The sequence below is a fragment of the Myotis nattereri genome (assembly GCF_964212035.1).
Source record: "Myotis nattereri genome assembly, chromosome: 15".
In the NCBI taxonomy this organism is placed as follows: Eukaryota; Metazoa; Chordata; class Mammalia; order Chiroptera; family Vespertilionidae; genus Myotis; species Myotis nattereri.
In genome coordinates, this window is record NC_138090.1 from 14,913,280 (window position 1) to 14,930,695 (window position 17,416).

Sequence of the window (17,416 nt, forward strand, 5' to 3'; positions counted from 1 at the left end):
TATTGCCTGGGTTTGGGGACTGAAACCAGCTAATGAACTTCAGCTTAACTGAGAAAAAACTTTCCGGCAGGGACATGTTCAGCCACGGAAAGACTGCTGTGAGCCGCCCGCCAGGAGAAATGTTCGAGAAGAGGCTGGGTAGCCATTTGTTAAAGAAACTGCAAAAAGAATTTCTGAATTAGGAAAAGGAGGCTAAACAACAAACAACTAAGGCATTTTCCTACAAAATTCTAGTATAAATGCACATCTCACATGTAGAAAATTCTCTGCGTATGGCTTACTCATGTTCAAAGAGTTACAATTCTTCAAAACCTTTTTGATCCTGTTTGAGTGAGAGTGCCCTGGGGCCCTGTGGGCATGGGTGACCATCAGAGAAAGGAAGATGTGGAGAAATAAGGAGACTCGGGAGCAGCTTGTGCCACTGTCTCCTTGTCTCTCGTTACCTTGGAGACAAGTCCTATGTCTTAGGAGCCCCATCCTTTTTATCTAGAATAGTAATCCTTGCTCCCTACTTAGAGTGTGACTCTTTAAAAGAGCAAGCACATTATTATAAGTTTTCCGCCTCTTAGTGTGTGTGGAGCTTTTTGAAGGAAGGCAGACAAATGACAAGTTTAAACAAAGGCATATGACCCTATAAATTCGGCCTTACTCCATGTAGCACCAGTACACTTTCCCGTTATCTTTATTTTTCCTGCTATTCTTTTATTTCAGTAAGTGTAACCATGGCATGTTAGAAAAATTTAATAAACTTCTATAACAGGTAGTGTTTAATAGCCTATTTATTTCAGACCCATCTCCCTCTTTTCTTCTGGCAGGCCATTACTGACTTGCCTTAATTTCCTAAGTTATGATCTGTAAAAATTTTTGATGTCACTGGATACATGCATGGTCACATTGTGTTAATTAAGGGAAAAACCTCGTCAATGGAAACACAAGTCTTAGTTGATCTCTAAAATATGATTTCTGTATTTTTAGTGAACGATGAACCTGCTGCAGTCACTGATCCCGAAGAACCTTCTGTTGTTGGTGTGACACCCCCACCTGCTGCAGCATCGAGTGTTACCCCGAACCCCACTGCAGGGTCTCTCCCTGCTCCGGCCACGCCAGCTGAAGGAGAGGAGCCCAGCACGTCGGGCACACAGCAGGTCCTCCCGGCTGTCCCGGCCCCCGATGCTCTGCCTGCTGGGTGAGTAGCCTTCTGTTCCACAGCAGCACTTTCCAATCCTCCAAAGACTGAGGCCCCTTCACCAGGGCAGAAACAACAAGGTTATTTAGTACCTCGTGGCTAGGAGTCTCTGGGAGGCTGCTGTGCTGAGGACCGAGGGAGGTGTGGAAGAACTGCTTATTCTACGTAAATCTTAAAGAGAATCTAAATCAACTGGGGCAGAATCAATGCTACCTTATACTGTGACTGGAAATGAACAGCTTGATCCCAAGAATGTGGCTTTTATAGAACAAGAAGTTTATTTTGCCTTCCAAAATCACTGAGGGGTGTTCGCCTGCATCCTGCCTAGAAAACAGCGTTTCTCTTAACTTCTATCTTAACGGCCTGTGGAGGACGTTAGGCTTTGAATATTACTGGATGTCATTCCCGTACCTGGTGCCGATATTAACATGGGTTACTAGTTTCCTTGCCATCCTTTAGTTCAGAATTAAATCTGGTGGTAAACACCCTGAATGCTAAGAAGGTGGCCCCAGTAAGCCAAAAGGAAGTTCAAGTTTAGTTACATAGTGAGTGGAGATAAAAGCAGAGACTCAAAGTCAAATAGATCTGGGTTTGAATCCCCACTTGACCCTATTTGACCTTGTCGGAGTGGCTTACTGTCGTGGTGAGGTAGAGATAATAATCATGGGTACCTCTCTAGGAAGTTAAGAGACTCAAATAAGACGGCGTGAGGGAAGCACTCACCCACTGGTGGGCATTGCACCTGGTGAATATTTTCGAAGTGGTTGTGAAAGAACCATGAATAGTTTTGAACTGGGAAACGAAGGCTTATCTTAGGGCTACCAGTCATAGCAGGGCAGTCTGTCTGTGGTCCCCCTGTCCATCCTGGTTATCAATTTGGCTCTGTAGACACCCATGTCCATGTCGCCATAGTCACCGTGGTCTGGCTGCTGCTGCTGCTGCTGCTGGTGGGTCCTCTGAGCCCTGTAACTCACAAGGAAAAGGGAAAGGGGTGGGTCCCTTGCTTGGTGCATAATATGGTGTGTTGTTTTTAAGCTACTTTAGAAAACCCAGTTGTTAAAACGACAATCCTAAATCTGCAGCATGTGCGATTTTTTACCACATACATATTGTATCCTTACTATTTGGCGCACTGCCTAACTCATATTTCATCATAAAGTGTGCTGAGCAAATGAAAAGTATTGCAAATAGTTCTTAATACCTCAAGCCTGGAGTGAATTGGGGGTATTGAGAAGTGGCTCTGAAAAGTTTTTTGGTGAAGCTTTTGATTTCATGAAAAGATTAATAACCAATTGCTGTGTCCAATTCCTCCCTACTGAGATTTCTTTTCTCTTTTGTATGTGGTAAGGACTACTCCAAAGACCTTCATTTGGTTTATAATTTCAAATCTGTGTATAATTTGGGGGGAACAGAGCAGAATCATTTTGGCGGAAAGGAGAGAAAATGGCGCCGCCTGTGTCCCCTGTGAGCTGTTTGTTTTCTTTCCGCTGAGCAAATGCCTGGAAGGCCCGCTTCACTCCTGTGTCAGTCACAGGCAATTAGGGCTAATGGCTCAACGTGTCTTTATGTAGGGCGTGTGTGAGGGTTACTGTTCTCTGGGATTGGGCTCTTCCTGTTTCCAGGCAGCTGGAAAACTCCAGGCTCTGAAAACGCTCTTTATTCTAAGTTTGGCGGATGGAGTGGCCGAGGGAAGCGATTCTCCTCCCTTACCCTGCCAGAGCCTGCTGCACTTCTCTGAGGTCGACTTTGGACGGCATCTTAGAGTGTTTAGAACATGATGAGGCCTGTGTGAGAGTCTGGGGAGGCTGTTGCCTACTTTTAACATGTGTGCCGGTCCACAGAAGGGTGTTGGGACCCAGTTTTCCATCCTGAGGTGCCCATCCCTGAGACATGGGGGAGCCTGGATCCCGAGCTGCCTCACTGGAGGCTGCCACCAGTGCTGCTGCGTGCTCGGCAGTGAGCATGGCAGGCTTTGTGTTCTCTGCTTCGTACAAGCCAGAGACCCTTGCAATTCGGAGACCTGCCGGCCCCACCAGGGAATATCGCCCTGTTTACAAGTTTAGGAAATCCAGACGAGATGGACTGTTCCTTTATTCCTGGTATCATGGCTTCAGGAGTCAGAGGACCGATAGAGATTTAACCTTTTTAAATACAACTCTGAGCCTGACGTTTCACCACCTAGAATGCTGCATTGGCTTCCTATTGTCCTAAAGTGGCGATATTCAAAACTGTTTTCATAGTTTTATTTTTTAATTTAATTAATCTGTTAATTTTACTGGTTTTAGAGAGACAGGAAGGGAGAGAGAGAAAAACATCAATTTGCTGTTCTGCTTACTAGTATGTACGCATTCATTGGTTGATTCTTGCATGTGCCCTGACCAGGGATCTAACCCCCAATGTTGGTGTATCTGAACGACACTCCAGCCAACTGAGCTACTTGGCCAGGGAAGAATTTTTAAAACATGCAATACCTGACTATTTAGTCAGGGGCACTGACCTCTTTTCTCTTAGATTGTCATTAAAAAATGACAACAGCCAACACAACAATAGCTATCTGGTGTGAATGAATCAAAATTATACTTATTTTCTGTTCTGTCAGATCGGCAAAAACATTTTTTGGGTGTGCCGCAGAATTTTAGTAATTAGTTTATGTGTGCCATGAGATGGAAAGGGCTGAAAATTGCTGTCTTGAGGGATACATTCTCTAATCCTTAATAAGGCCTAAAAAGCCCTGCACGTAGGCCCCACCCAGCCCTGAAGCCTCCCCTGGAAGACCCTCTGCTTTGCTCTCCAAGCTTCAGCCATAACTTACGTCAGTTTGACAAATGTTCCGCTCTTTCTCTGCATTTGGGACCCTCTGCCGTGCTGGTTGCTGTTTCCAAAACCTTCTTCACTACTTTGTCCATTAATTCCTTTCCATTTTCAGGCCTCAGCACCATCTTCAGAACTAGCCCTTCCTCTGGAACTTCTCCCTCGACCCCTGGTAGACAAGGTCAAACCGCCCTGAGTACTGTAACTCTGCTCACACGTGTAATTGCTTGTTTCGCGTCCCTCTGCCCTGCTGGGCTGTAAACGCCATGTAGTCCAGGAGCCCGGCACAAAGTAGGTCCCCAGGACATATTTGTAATGAGTAAATTTCAATGTTTTCTGCTTCTTCAATACCTCAAATAAATAGCAACTAGGACAGGAGTATTGCGTTTTTCCCCCAAGAACAAGAGCTCAAGGCATCCATCATTCACTGGGTTGACTGGCTTTGGGTCTCTCACAGGGTCAGGATGTTCTTCCCTGTCACTAGGGGTCCTCGTACACTGAGAGGTCCTGGGGAGTGTCTCCTCTCTACTAAGGCATTCCTGACTCACGCTAGAGCGCCTTTTCAAGGTACCCAGACTTTGTCTCGTTCCAACTTTATCTTCTCAACTTCAGTCTCCCTTACTGAGCGATCGAGCAAGAGATCCCTAGGGCTTGTTTTCCAGTTGCTGCATTGCCTTTCTGAAACTTGCAGCAGATAAGACTGATTATAGCCCTAGCTGATTTGGCTCAGTGTATAGAAAGTTGGCCTGCGGACTGAAGGGTCCTAGGTTCGATTCTGGTCAAGGGTACATGCCTAGGTTGCGGGCTTGATCCCCAGTGAGGGGCATGCAGGAGGCAGCCAATCATTGATTCTATCTCATCATTGATGTTTCTATCTCTTTCCCTCTCCTTCCTCTCTGAAATCAATAATAAAAAAAATCAATCAATCAATCTATCTATCTATCTATCTATCTATCTATCTATCTAAAAGCCTAAGTGACCATTCGACCAGTCACTATGACACACACTGACCACCAGGGGACAGACACTCAATGCAGGAGCTGCCCTCTGGTGGTCAGTGCGCTCCCACAATGGGAGCGCCACTCAGCTGACTGGGCGCCCCTGGATCATGGCTGGTGAGCGCAGCTGAACAGCTGCAGCAGCTGGAGCCTCTCCAACGACACTCCCCCTGCGCACCCCTACCCCATCCGTCCTGGGATCAGGACCAGCATCAGGAATGACTGGGCACCAGCCTGAGGCTGCTTCTTGGTCATGGGGGTGCAGAGACCGCAGCAGAGCAGCAGTGAGCCTGCCAGCGGTGGCAGGCGCAGCAGGGCCGGGATGAGTGGGAGTGGTGCAGCGCCCAGCCCGGGATTGGGCTCCTCTCCGGCCATCAGCCACTTCAGCCACTGCTACATCCCCGGGAGGATGTTGGACTGCGGTTTCGGCCCGATCCCCGCAGGCCATGCCAAGGGTCCCCACTGGTGCATGAATCCGTGCACCTGGCCTCTGGTGTATATATATATATATATATATATATATATATATATATATATACACATATACACTAATAAAAGAGAAAAATGGTAATTGGCGTACGACCGATACCCTTTTCATTGGCTAATCAGCGAGATATGCAAATTAACTGCCAACTAAGATGGCAGTTAACCGCCAACAAAGATGGCGGCTAATTTGCATATTGCAGGCAGGATGGTACAGCGCCATCCGAGAGCGGGTTGGGGGCGTGAGTGCCAGCGGTCGCCCGGGACCCGATCCCGCTAGCAGACCCGGACGCGGGCCGGCGGGGCGGCTGCAGCGTCCGACCGCACTCACGCCCTCAACCCGCGAGGTTCAACTCCCCTGGCCGAGGCATCAGGCCTGGGCGGGGGGCGGAGCCAGCAATCGGAGGGGGCTGGGGGTCCCCTGCCCAGGCCTGATGCCTGGGCCAGAGGCATCAGGCCTGGGTGGGGGGCAGAGCCGGGGACTGGGGGGATATGATGGTCCCCTTGCCCAGGCCTGAAGCATGGGTCAGAGGCATCAGGCTTGGGCGGGGGGGTGGAGCAAGCGATCAGAGGGAGATGGGGGTCCCCTGCCCAGGCATGATTCCTGGGCCAGAGGCATCAGGCCTGGGCGGGGGTCAGAGCCAGTGATGGGGGGAGATGGGGGTCCCCTGTCCAAGCCTGACACCTCTGGCGGAGGCGTCAGGCCTGGGCAAGGGGCCGATCAGGCGATCGGAGGGTGATGGGGGTCAACGCCTGAGGGCTCCCAGTATGTGAGAGGGGGCAGGCTCGGCTGAGGGTCACCCCCCCCCCCCCAGTGCACGAATTTCATGCACCGGGCCCCTAGTATATATATAAAAGACTGATTATAAGGAGATAACACATGTCTGTATGTTTGGGGTTTTTTTTTTAATTCTCACCCGAGGATATATTTTTATTGATTTGAGAGAGAGAGAGAGAGAGAGAGAGAGTGAGCACATCGATGTGAGAGAGAAATATTGATCAGTTGTGCACCCCGACCAGAGATAGAACTGCAACCTAGCTAGTATGTGCCCTGACTGGGAATGGAACCCAAAACCTTTTCGTGCATGGGATGATGCTCCAACCTACTGAGCCACCTGGCCAGTGCCATGTCTGTGTGTTTTAAGGACTGAAGTCTACTGAAAGCTGGGCTGCGTAAGTCCAAATAGAACACCGCATTAGCCTTTTCTCCCTGTCTCCAAACACTCCTGCTTTCTGTACTTTTAAATTTAATTAGCAGGAGAGAAGCCAACTGGAAGGGTCTCTTCGTTTTCAGCTTGCAAATGTCCACTAATGGAGGGGTGCCAGGAAGGCTCGGGAGACATGGTGAGATAGTGGTCCAGGCAGCGGGCAACGGGGAGTGAGGCCACTTTGATCAGTGGGCCCTGCATCTGGTTTTTATCAGCACTGAGTCCACTTTGGGGACTGAATGCTCATTAACAGACCCTGTGTACATGGCTTAGATAAACTCTAAGTGCGTCCCAGGCTTTGCGCTCGCGCAGGGCCTCGCACACAGAGGCACATTATTCCACCCTGGCAGCCCGTGCTCTGCTGTGGTTTCTTACATAAGGGAGGCCGTTGTGTTTGGACTGCCGACTTACCTCAGCACTGCCGGTTCACACCATCCCGTTCTCCCACAGTCACTGGCTGCCCCGTCCGTTTCCTGCCTCAGAGTGGAGCTAACCGAGGAGGGGTGTTTTCTCGATCTTTTTGATGTGCCGTCTCCCCTGCCACCGCACCCAGTTGTGGAGATCCAGAGGCCCTTTCCCCCAGTGGTCCTTGAGACACTATCAGGAATCACAACCTCGTAAGCGTTCTTCGATGTGTTGTTTGTAGAGACACCTGAAGAGAGATGGGAATTTGGAGCTTCTCTGCTAAGTTAGAAACCAGCCAATGCCATTGATTTTCATTCCAAACTCAAATTTGGCGCTAGCCAAAAATTCTTGCCCAAGGAGTTTAGACAGTGCTGTTCAGACTCTCCGTGAAGAACCAGTCCTTTTTTTCTGGCTTCTTGTTGTTTTATTTATTTTTTCAATCTGTTACAAATCCTTACTTTTGTTCTCTATTCAGTGAGACAAATCTACTAGTCACATGCTTCCATGTGGCAGTATCAAATCAAGTTGATGCGAAAGTTTCTAAATGCTTAGAAACTTCTGCATTTTTCTGGTGGCTAAATGGTAACCATTTGGGCCATGGACCACACTTTGCGTAGCACCATTTAAAAGGACTATACTGGGAGAATCTGTGCCTTTTGCGGAATATAGTTTAGTTTTTTTACTTATAAGCTTAGGTAATGATCAATAGTATATGTTCCTGACTTCCTCATCATCATCTCACAGCAAAAGCCTTATTTCCAAAGATTCTACTGTTGTCAGGGCTGTCCCGGGAGATGTTCTCACCCTCCTGTACGTATGTATTCATGTGTGTTAATGGTGATTGTGTCCATCTTTGTATCCCTAGCACCTGGCGTAGTGCTTGGCTTCTAGAGAGATGGAGTTGGAAGTGTTAGTTGAACGACATGATTTCATTCTCAGTAGCCCTTAAAACTTTTTTTTGGAGGGGGACAGGGAATAGAAGAAGAAAGAATAAGGAGAACAACAACAAACAAACACCCAGGTTTAATCATTGGTGCTGTTCATGTACCTTGTGTATATTTTTTTCCTGACCATTAATAACAGCTAGTATGTGTTAAGTGTTTCCAGTGTGTTGGAGAATGCTAAGTTTCACATGTGGGTTACCTCATGCAGTCTTCACAGCATGCTGAATGGTAGCCACTTTTGTCCTCATTTTGCAGATCAGAGAATGTTAAGCCATTTGCCCGAGACCACATATACATACAGACACACATTTACACACATCTACCAAAATTTGGTAATCTTATGGTATGTGCCTTTAAATTTTATTTGTTTATTGTAAAATATCTTAAGCATGCAGGTAAGAATGGACAGCACTTCAGATTTAATGAAAAACAGTATATTTATGTAATTTAAAAATAATTTTGATTATCTTATTTTTTTAAGAGTGACTATTTCCCTACATTGCCAGATATGCAAAATCTTGTAATTGCAAAATGTTAAAAAATATTTAAACTTTTTACTGAATTTATTGAGGTGACATTGGTTAATAATATTATACTAGAGGCCCAGTGCACGAAATCTGTGCACTTGGCAGGGGGGAGGTGGTCCCTCAGCCCAGCCTGCGCCCTGTCACAATCCGGGAGCCCTTGGGGGATGTCCAACTGACAGCTTGCTCCACATGAGGAGTGGGCCTAAGCCAGCAGTCGGACATCATTAGCACTGCTGTGGAGGCGGGAGAGGCTCCCACCACCGCCTCTGCGCTCACCAGCCATGAGCCTGGCTTCTGGCTAAGCAGCGCTCCCCGTGAGAGCACACTGACCACCAGGGGGCAGCTCTTGTGTCAAGCGTCTGCCCCCTGGTGATCAGTGTGCGTCAAAGCGACTGGTCGTTCCAACATTCAGTCAATTTGCATATTAGCCTTTTATTATATAGGACTAGAGACCTGTTGCATGGAGAGATTTGTGCAATAGGCCTTCCTTTCTCCTGGCTGCTGGCACCGGTTTGCCTCCGGCACCCGGGGCCCAGGCCTTTGCTCTGGCCGAGTTCTGGCTGGAGCCAGCCCCGGAAACATCAGCCTTCGCTGCTCCGCTGGCCTCGGGGCCGTGAGGCCTTGCTGCTCCGCCGGCCCTGGAGCCGTGAGGTCTCGCTGCTCCACTGTTAGGCTTCGCTCCACCGTCAGGCTTCGCTCCACTGCTTGGAGCCTACGTAAGCAAATTAACCGCCATCTTTGTTGGTGGTTAATTTGCATATCGTGCTGATTAGCCAATGGGAGGCGTAGCAAAGGTACAGTCAATTACCATGTTTGTCTGTTATTAGATAGGATAGGTTTCAAGTGTACATCATCTGTATATTGTATTGTGTGTTCACCACCCCAAGTCAAGTCCCCTTCCATCACCATTTACCCCCTATTCCCTCTTCTACTTCCCCTCACGCCCCTTTCCCTCTGGTGATCACCATATTGGTTGTCTGTGTCTATGAGGTTTCTCTGTTGTTGTTGTTTTGCTTAGTCCCTGTACCTTTTTCACCCAGTCCCACAAGCTCCCACCCTTCCTCTGACAACTGCCAGTTTGTTCTCTATGGGTCTGTTTCTGTTTTGTTAGTTTATTTTGTTCATTAAAGTCCACATATGAGTGAAATCATATGGTACTTGTCTTTCTCTGATGGGCTTATTTCTAACTGCATAAGGTTCTCCAGGTCCATCATGCTGTTGCAGAGGGCAAGATTTCCTTCTTTTGTATAGCTGAGTAGTATTCCTTTATATAAATATACCAACGCTTTTTTATCCACCCTCTACTGATGGGCACTTGAACTGCACTGCAGTGAACACAGGGGTGCATATATTCTTTTGAATTAGTGTTTCGAGTTTCTTCGGATATATTCCCAGAAGTGGAATTGCTGGGTCATAAAATAACATTTTTATATGTACTATCTCCAGGAATTTTCTTGCCTCTCTGTGAAAGTATGTCTTTTAATGTTGCCAACTTCCATTGAAGAGCTTTGGAGACTTTTCCAAGGCAAAAGGGGGAGGGGTGGTTGAAGAAGAGGAAGAAGCAAAATAGAATTAATTCAGAGCCTCGACAGCTACTACTGTGCCATCCTGTGCTTAAAGGGCATAAAGTGCTAGTTGTTGATAGTTTAAAAAACAGGTTAGTGTGCTAAGATTTAAAGGAAAGCTCAGTATTTCAAGAAAGGCTCTCGGCGGAAGGACCGAGTTTAACACATTTCCTACGCAGTTTGCAAAGGACCTACTGAAGCAATGAAAACAGCGAGCAGGAAATGTGTTCTATTGCACAGAGATTTCTGACTCATAAAACAGTCTGAAATGTCCTTACAGAGGAAATAAATCTCGTGGTTCACCCAGGAAGTGACCAGAGCTTGGGGAATAGGATTTGGTTCAGAGTCATGTATTATAGGGGCATAAAGTAAGAAAATATGAATCCCATTAGTTCTTGCCTGTGGGAAATTGAGCTTCTACATAGGAGGCTTTAAGAATACCTGGATACTCTCAGTGCATTTCCTGAAGTTTGGCTTTTGTGTAAGTAACCAGCCAGGCATCTTTTGAGGGTGCAAAGGGGTTTTGGCTTTTGGTTTTGACTTTATTTTCTAACAGAGAATATTTTTTGAATGAGAGTCAAGTTTACTAATGCCCTGTAAGCAAATTAATAAATACTCTAAGTTAACAATGCTCTTAGGAAGATAGGCGATTTTTTTTTCAAATTATAAGAGAAAGTTTATTTAGAAAGTTACAGGTGTAATAGCAGGGCCCTTGGAGCTTAGAGAGAAAGGCAGAGGTACCGCACGTGGGGGAAGAGGACGGGGAAGGGAAAGGCGCCTGAGGACTCCCTAGAGCAGCGGTCGCCAACCTGTGGGCCACAGACCACTGGTGGTCCGTGAGGTCTGAAAGATTGGCGACCACAGCCCTAGAGGAATAGCTGCCCACAGATAGAATTTCTGATATGTAAACTTGAAAGGGCCATTTAAAGAGAATGTCTCTAATACTGACCTGCAACCCTCACCCAGCTTTTATCCTTTCCCAACTTAATCCTACACTTGGTGAAACATTCTGTTCAAACATAGCGGAATCTGATCAAGAAGTATATTGGTCAGGATCGTTGAATATACACTGTAATGGCAGGTCATTGAGAATTAATTTCTTGAACACCTTTTAGGAAACCTTCCACAAGGAAATGTGGTTCAGGTGACCAGATAGTTTCCTTTCAGGAAAACATAGGAGAGAAGTGATTGCAAGTCATCCCAATAATGGGATTGAGATCTTGAGCCTTTACCCTTTTATTTCTTATTTATTTATTTTTAAAAATATTTTTTTATTGATTTCAGAGAGGAAAGGAGAGGGTGAGAGAGATAGAAACATCAATGATGAGAGAGAATCATTGATGGCTACCTCCTGTGTGCCCCCACTGGAGATGGAGCCCACTGCCAGGGCATGTGTCCTGACCGGGAATCGAACCTTGACCTCCTGGTTCATAGGTCGATGCTCAACCACTAAGCCACACCAGCCTGGCAGCCTTTACCCTTTTAATGCTGCTGCTGCTGAGGGAATTGGGGCATGTACATGGAAGATACACAGCTGAATAAAGGGCAGGTAAAATCCACAGGAGCAAAGATAATTTAGGTTTTAAAAAGTATCTAAGATTAATTGAAACGGGAGACTACTTTTAGGTACTTTCGGGTACAAAGACCCTGCGTAGTCTGTGGTCCAACTGAATGTTACTCATTGAAGGCCAAGGAGCAATGTGTTGGGAAGGAACCTGAATCACGCTTGATGCTTTGAACACTATTTCTGACAGCATCAAAGAAAACTATTCAGTGGGAGAGGATATGACCCATGTGACCAGGATGCAGTATTGAGACCCATGGGTAGGTTGATTGAAAAGCCTTTTAATCTCAGTGGGAAGAAGATGCTTAGAAGGGAGAGAAACCTAACCCCTGACAGGGATGTGCTGATGAAAGGTCGCTGCTAGTATCACTTTCTTGGCATGGGAGAAGAAACCAAGACAGTCGGAAGGCTTGATCTATGTGGGTCAGCAGTTACTGGGGAGAAATGAGAATCAGGAGGCTCATTTGATTGACAACAGAATTAACCGACTGTGCTGCATGAATGAAAGGAAGAGATTCATATGAATTCTGAGGAGCCGTGCAGATAAGGGAGGAGTTGAGAGTTCTCTAAGAAAAGCAGCTAGGCCAGGTCATGGATCAGGGAGGACCCACATGGACATTTAATCTGAGCAGGAGTCCAGTTTTAAAAGGAAAAACGTAGCTATCAAAAAGGTAATGGAAGAAAGGCCTTATTTCTCTGGTAACTATTTTTCTAGCTAAACCAGTTGAGAGGGTTCATAGAAGGACACCGAGATTTGCTGGACAATAACAGTCCCTGAAAGAGAGACTTTGATTTGTAGGATCAGCTGGGATCAAAGATGGGACGGACAGATCTGTCTAGGCTTGGAAAGAGCTGCTGTAAATCTTGAATATAAGCGAAGAGGATTCACACCGATTTTCTTTCTGGCAGTGTGTGGGAACTCTGCTGTGCCAATTAAGGGCATTGACTTCATTGGATTTCAAGTAGTATGCCATCTTCAAATTAAGGTATTAGCCAAAGTACAATAAAACCAAAGTTTTCTCCTTGCCTCAAATGAAATATAAAAGAAGTCGAAAGTAGAGCCTACTTATTAGGTGAAAGTTGTCACAAAAGAATTGTTGGAATAAAGAAAGAGTCTTCTAGTGCCTTTTATCTGCAATTGCTACAATAAGTATCGTGTCTTTACAAAAGGGGTAGCCCCATGCTTGCTTTGGCAGCACATGCACTGAGAGGGGTAGCCCCATCCACATATTATGGACAGTTTTCCAAATAGTGACCACAAAATGAGGAAACTAATTTTGTTGGTGCTTTTGTGCCACAAAATTGCCAGGGAAGGGAAAGAGGTAGCTAATGTCTTAAGGAATTCAGAGGAGTTCTCAGCTACGTAAGTTTATCAGGAGCAAACATTATGAAAGGGTGTTTCCTGCTGTTGCCTCAAGGAGCTTCCCTATTTCAGTATTTACCCTTAAGCCAAGTATCTTCCTCAAGACTTTCCTCATTTCCAAACTCAGATGCACAAAGAGGGTATCAGATTTGCTCCTCGATTATAGAACAGGCGTGAGGAGTTTGGAGAGTTGGCGTGAAGCCACAGTGTGCTACCAGCCTGCCTTTCCTACCCAGAGGTTTTAGATCTTCACAGATGGGACACCAGCCTCTTGAGCTGGCCATGTTTGTCAGTGGCACACACAAAAATAGCAACCTAACAGTGATGGTAGCACAGTTTTACACATGTTAAATGGTTGAGATACATAACATGACAATAAATATGACACGTTTTCCATGAGAAGACCTGAAGTTTGCTGTGGAAGCCAGTGTGGGAAGGGTTGGAGTTTGTGGGTGTTGCCTCAAAGTTGTGCAAGGAGTATTATCTGAAATCAGGTGGGAGTTGTAATGCCAGATGGGTGTGGTATATAACGTGGTAAACTGAAGTAACTGGTAGGTGTGTGGGTTTTGTATTCCTATGTGACTGGGTTTAGCTGGGGGAAGTCTTCTGTGTTCACCTCGTGTTTCACAAGGGCAAAATCATACGTAAGCAAACACAAAATTTGCACTATGCTCAAATTGTTCCATCATATATCAATCATATTGGAATAGATCTGCATTTTCAAAACAAGTGTTTCAGCAGAACTGACTGTATCAGCTTCTTGGAAAAGGTTGCCTTCTCCCTAAAGAGAGGTAAGAAAAGTCAGTGTAAACCATAAAAACTAACGGGGCCATTAATATCTTTTAGAAAGTGGTAATCATTTTATAAATGTAAATTTTTGCATTCTTTATATATTGGTTACTGTATCCTGGGTAAGCAGAGTTACCATCAGCTTGTTGAGTGTAGGAATAATTGGTAGTGTGGGAATGGGTGGCCCTTGGCTGTACTTTGTCATGATTTTGCTTGTGGATTATCTCTTTATTTCATCTGCTACCTTGTCGTTCCTCTATTAGCACAGATGAGCCACCTCCGCACCCCAATCTCATATTCACTGACACACAGACTTATGGGTAGAGCAGTCAATAAATAACAGTATGCAGTATTTCTTTGAGTCACCCAGATCTCTCTTAAAGATTCTCTGTAGCCCTAGCTGGTTTGGCTCAGTGGATAGAGCGCCGGCCTGAGGACTAAAGGGTCTCGGGTTTGATTCCATTCAAGGGCACATGCCCAGGTTTTGGACTCGGTCCCCAGTAGGGGGAGTGCAGGAGGCAGCCTCTCAATGATTCTCTCATCATTGATGTTTCTCTCTCTCCCTCTTCTTCCTCTCTGAAAAAAAAATTAAAAAAAAAATATATATATATATGATTCTCTGTAAATGAATCCTGTATTCTAAAAAGAAATGTGATCGTGAATATATGTGATGCTAGGAGAACAGTGGTAGTCATATAAATTGTGGCTTCAAGAGGTGATACAGGCTTAAAAGGCTATGGAGTTATCCATAGATAAACTCTAGGAGAGGTCTGTGAGCCCCAGAAAGTGTATACAGAGTTTTGTTGGTGAGTGCATTTTGGGAGGAAAGAGTCTTCAGCTTTCATCGCATTCCTAAATGGACCTTTGATCTCAAAGTGGTCAAGAAAGACTGATTTAGAAAACGCCATGGAATGTAGTTCATATGGGTGCTTGAGGGGCATTTAGAGCACTTGATGGTGTGTCCTGGCACTGTGAGTCCGCAGAGGGAGCTGTTCTGGTTTTCTCAGGAAGCACCCCAGGGACTGCAGTGGCCGCATGGGGCTGGTTTGACCACTGGTTGATCTTGCATGTCATCCTTGATGTTTCCTCTCAAATTAGCCACATCAGTGGTGAAGGACTCCCTTTCACACAAGGATTTATACCTTTCTACTGTGCATCTCATGCTTCCCTTGACTTTATTTTTCAGATGGGAACAGCGAGAGTTGCCCAACGGCCGTGTCTATTATGTCGACCACAATACCAAGACCACCACCTGGGAACGTCCTCTTCCTCCAGGGTAAGGCCTGGGCTGACAAGCCCTGAGACTCTAGGGCTGGCACCAAGAGTCACCCAGTGGCTTCTCCACCACTAACTGCTACCGCCTCCTCTTTATTTTCCCCACTTTCTTCTACGTTCTCTCTCTTTTTTCCCTCCTTCCACAGTCTTCCCCTTCTATATTCTTTCTCCTCTCCTCTAGTGCATTATATTGGCCATGACCGATGGCCCTGGCTTTAGTAAGTGGTATTCAGAGCTACTGTGGCTGTTGGATCCCTGAGGAAGGAGGGTTGAGGAGGTCCCCTGGGCCATTGATATCTCCATGCCCTCAGTCATTTCACCTACAGAAATATCCTATCAGGGCCAGGTTTTCAATTTGTTTCTGCAGAGGTAGCAAAGTTCAGGGTTCCTTGATTGCTTTTCCTACTCACTTACCTTAATTCTGACCTTACAACATACTGGGATTTTTAGAGCATCTCTGAGAAAATTGGGCATGGGGAGGCCAAGCTAGAAAGAGCAGTGGTTCACCTCACAGCTCCCTGTGCCCAGCCAGCCCCTGAAGACAGTGTGCTTCTTGTTCAGCTGGGCTTTGTGAGAACGTGGCTTAAGTTCTCCAAAACCAGAGGATGAGTGAGGCTTCCAAGTGAGAGAAGACTATCCAAGTTCAAGGAGAAGAGGTTTGGTTCCCTCTCTGCCAGGGACAGAAAGTTCTTTCCACATGCGTCTCCCGGTCCTGAGACCTTTCACAAGGGAATGTATTCTGCACTCAGGAAAGCATCACCTCCCAGTAAAGCAGCCATGAAGGGCTCCTGCATAAAACATGAACACTTCTCCCTCGTCAGCTTGTGAGGGAGAGGGTGTCAGAGGTGCAGAGCCCCCACGTGTCTTGTTTGGTTCAGCTGTCAGGCGTTGGCCAGGTAAATACCACTCGCCTTCTGGTCCTACAAATTTCCATGGACTAGCAGCTCTCAGTTTGTGTTCCGGTAGAATGCTTATATTTTCCTAACCCTTCTGGAAATGAAATTCATAATCCGTCATCCTTAGTCTTCGCTGTGTTTTCCTTTTTTTTTTTTTTTTTTGGTGTAAAATATATATATATATATATGTATATATATATGTATATGTATATGTATATATATGTTTTTTCAAAATATATTTTATTGATTTTTTACAGAGAGGAAGGGAGAGGGATAGAGAGTTAGAAACATCGATCAGCTGCCTCCTGCACACGCCCCACTGGGGATGTGCCTGCAACCAAGGCACACGTCCCTGACCAGAACCGAACCTGGGACCCCTGCGTCCGCAGGCCGGCGCTCTATCCACTGAGCCAAACCGGTTAGGGCTTGGTGTGATATATTTTTAATGATTTCAGAGAGGAAGGGAGAGGGAGAGAGGTAGACACATCAATGTTGAGAGAGAGTTATTGATTGGCTGCCTGCTGCATGCCTCCTGCTGGGAATGGAGCCCTCAACTCAGGCATGTGCCCTTGACTGGAATCGAACCCAGAACCCTTCAGTCCACAGGCCGACACTCTTTCCACTGAGCCAAACCAGAAAGGGCTGTTTTCTACCTTGACTTCAAGTCCAGTGAAGTTACTGAAGTGAAACGTTGACTTCTTTGGAAAAAAATTAAACATTTTATTATGGAAATTATATTATTATGGAAATTTTCAAATATACACAAAGCAGAGAGAATCCCTACATATTCAAAACTTAGCTTCAATAATTATCAACTGATAGCCAGCCAATCTTGCTTCATCTATACCAGAGGTTGGCAAACTGTGGGCCTGTGACAAAATCCAGCCCTCCATTTGTTTTTGCAAACAAAGTTTTATTGGAACACAGCACACTCATTTGTTTACTTACCACCTATGGCTGCTTTTATGCTTAACAGCAGAGTTGAGTAATTGTGACAGAGACTGTATAGCTCGCAAAGCCTAAGATACAGTATTTACTTTGTATCGAAAGTACTTACCATCTCCTTACCCATCTGGAATCCTTACCCATCCTTCCTCCACCCCGTCCAGGATTATTTTGAAGCAAATCCCAGACGTCATATAATTTTATCTATATTTTGTATATGTTTCTAAAAAGAGTTCTCTCATTTAAAATAAAACTACCATATTGTTAACAATATTTCCTTGCTATCATCGGTCAGTAGTCACATTTCTCCAACTGTGTTCACAAATTAACCATTGCCTTTTATCAGGATGCATTGCACACTTGTTCTTTGTGTATTTAACAGCACATCTGTTTAAAAGCAGTGGCAACTCTGTAAGTATGCTGGTAGCCGCCTCTTAACCTCTCTAGTCTATAGTTA

The 17,416-nt window shown here is 45.7% G+C and overlaps 1 protein-coding gene across 1 annotated transcript in view; it reads left to right on the forward strand.

The window, feature by feature from the left end:
* WWP2 (WW domain containing E3 ubiquitin protein ligase 2) overlaps positions 1–17,416 on the forward strand; it is a 119,723-nt gene that overhangs the window by 75,233 nt on the left and 27,074 nt on the right. Inside the window, exons 8-9 of the mRNA XM_081107031.1 lie at positions 976–1,186; positions 15,030–15,119. Of these exons, the coding sequence (XP_080963157.1) occupies positions 976–1,186; positions 15,030–15,119 (301 nt within the window). The remainder of the gene's footprint in view (positions 1–975; positions 1,187–15,029; positions 15,120–17,416) is intronic.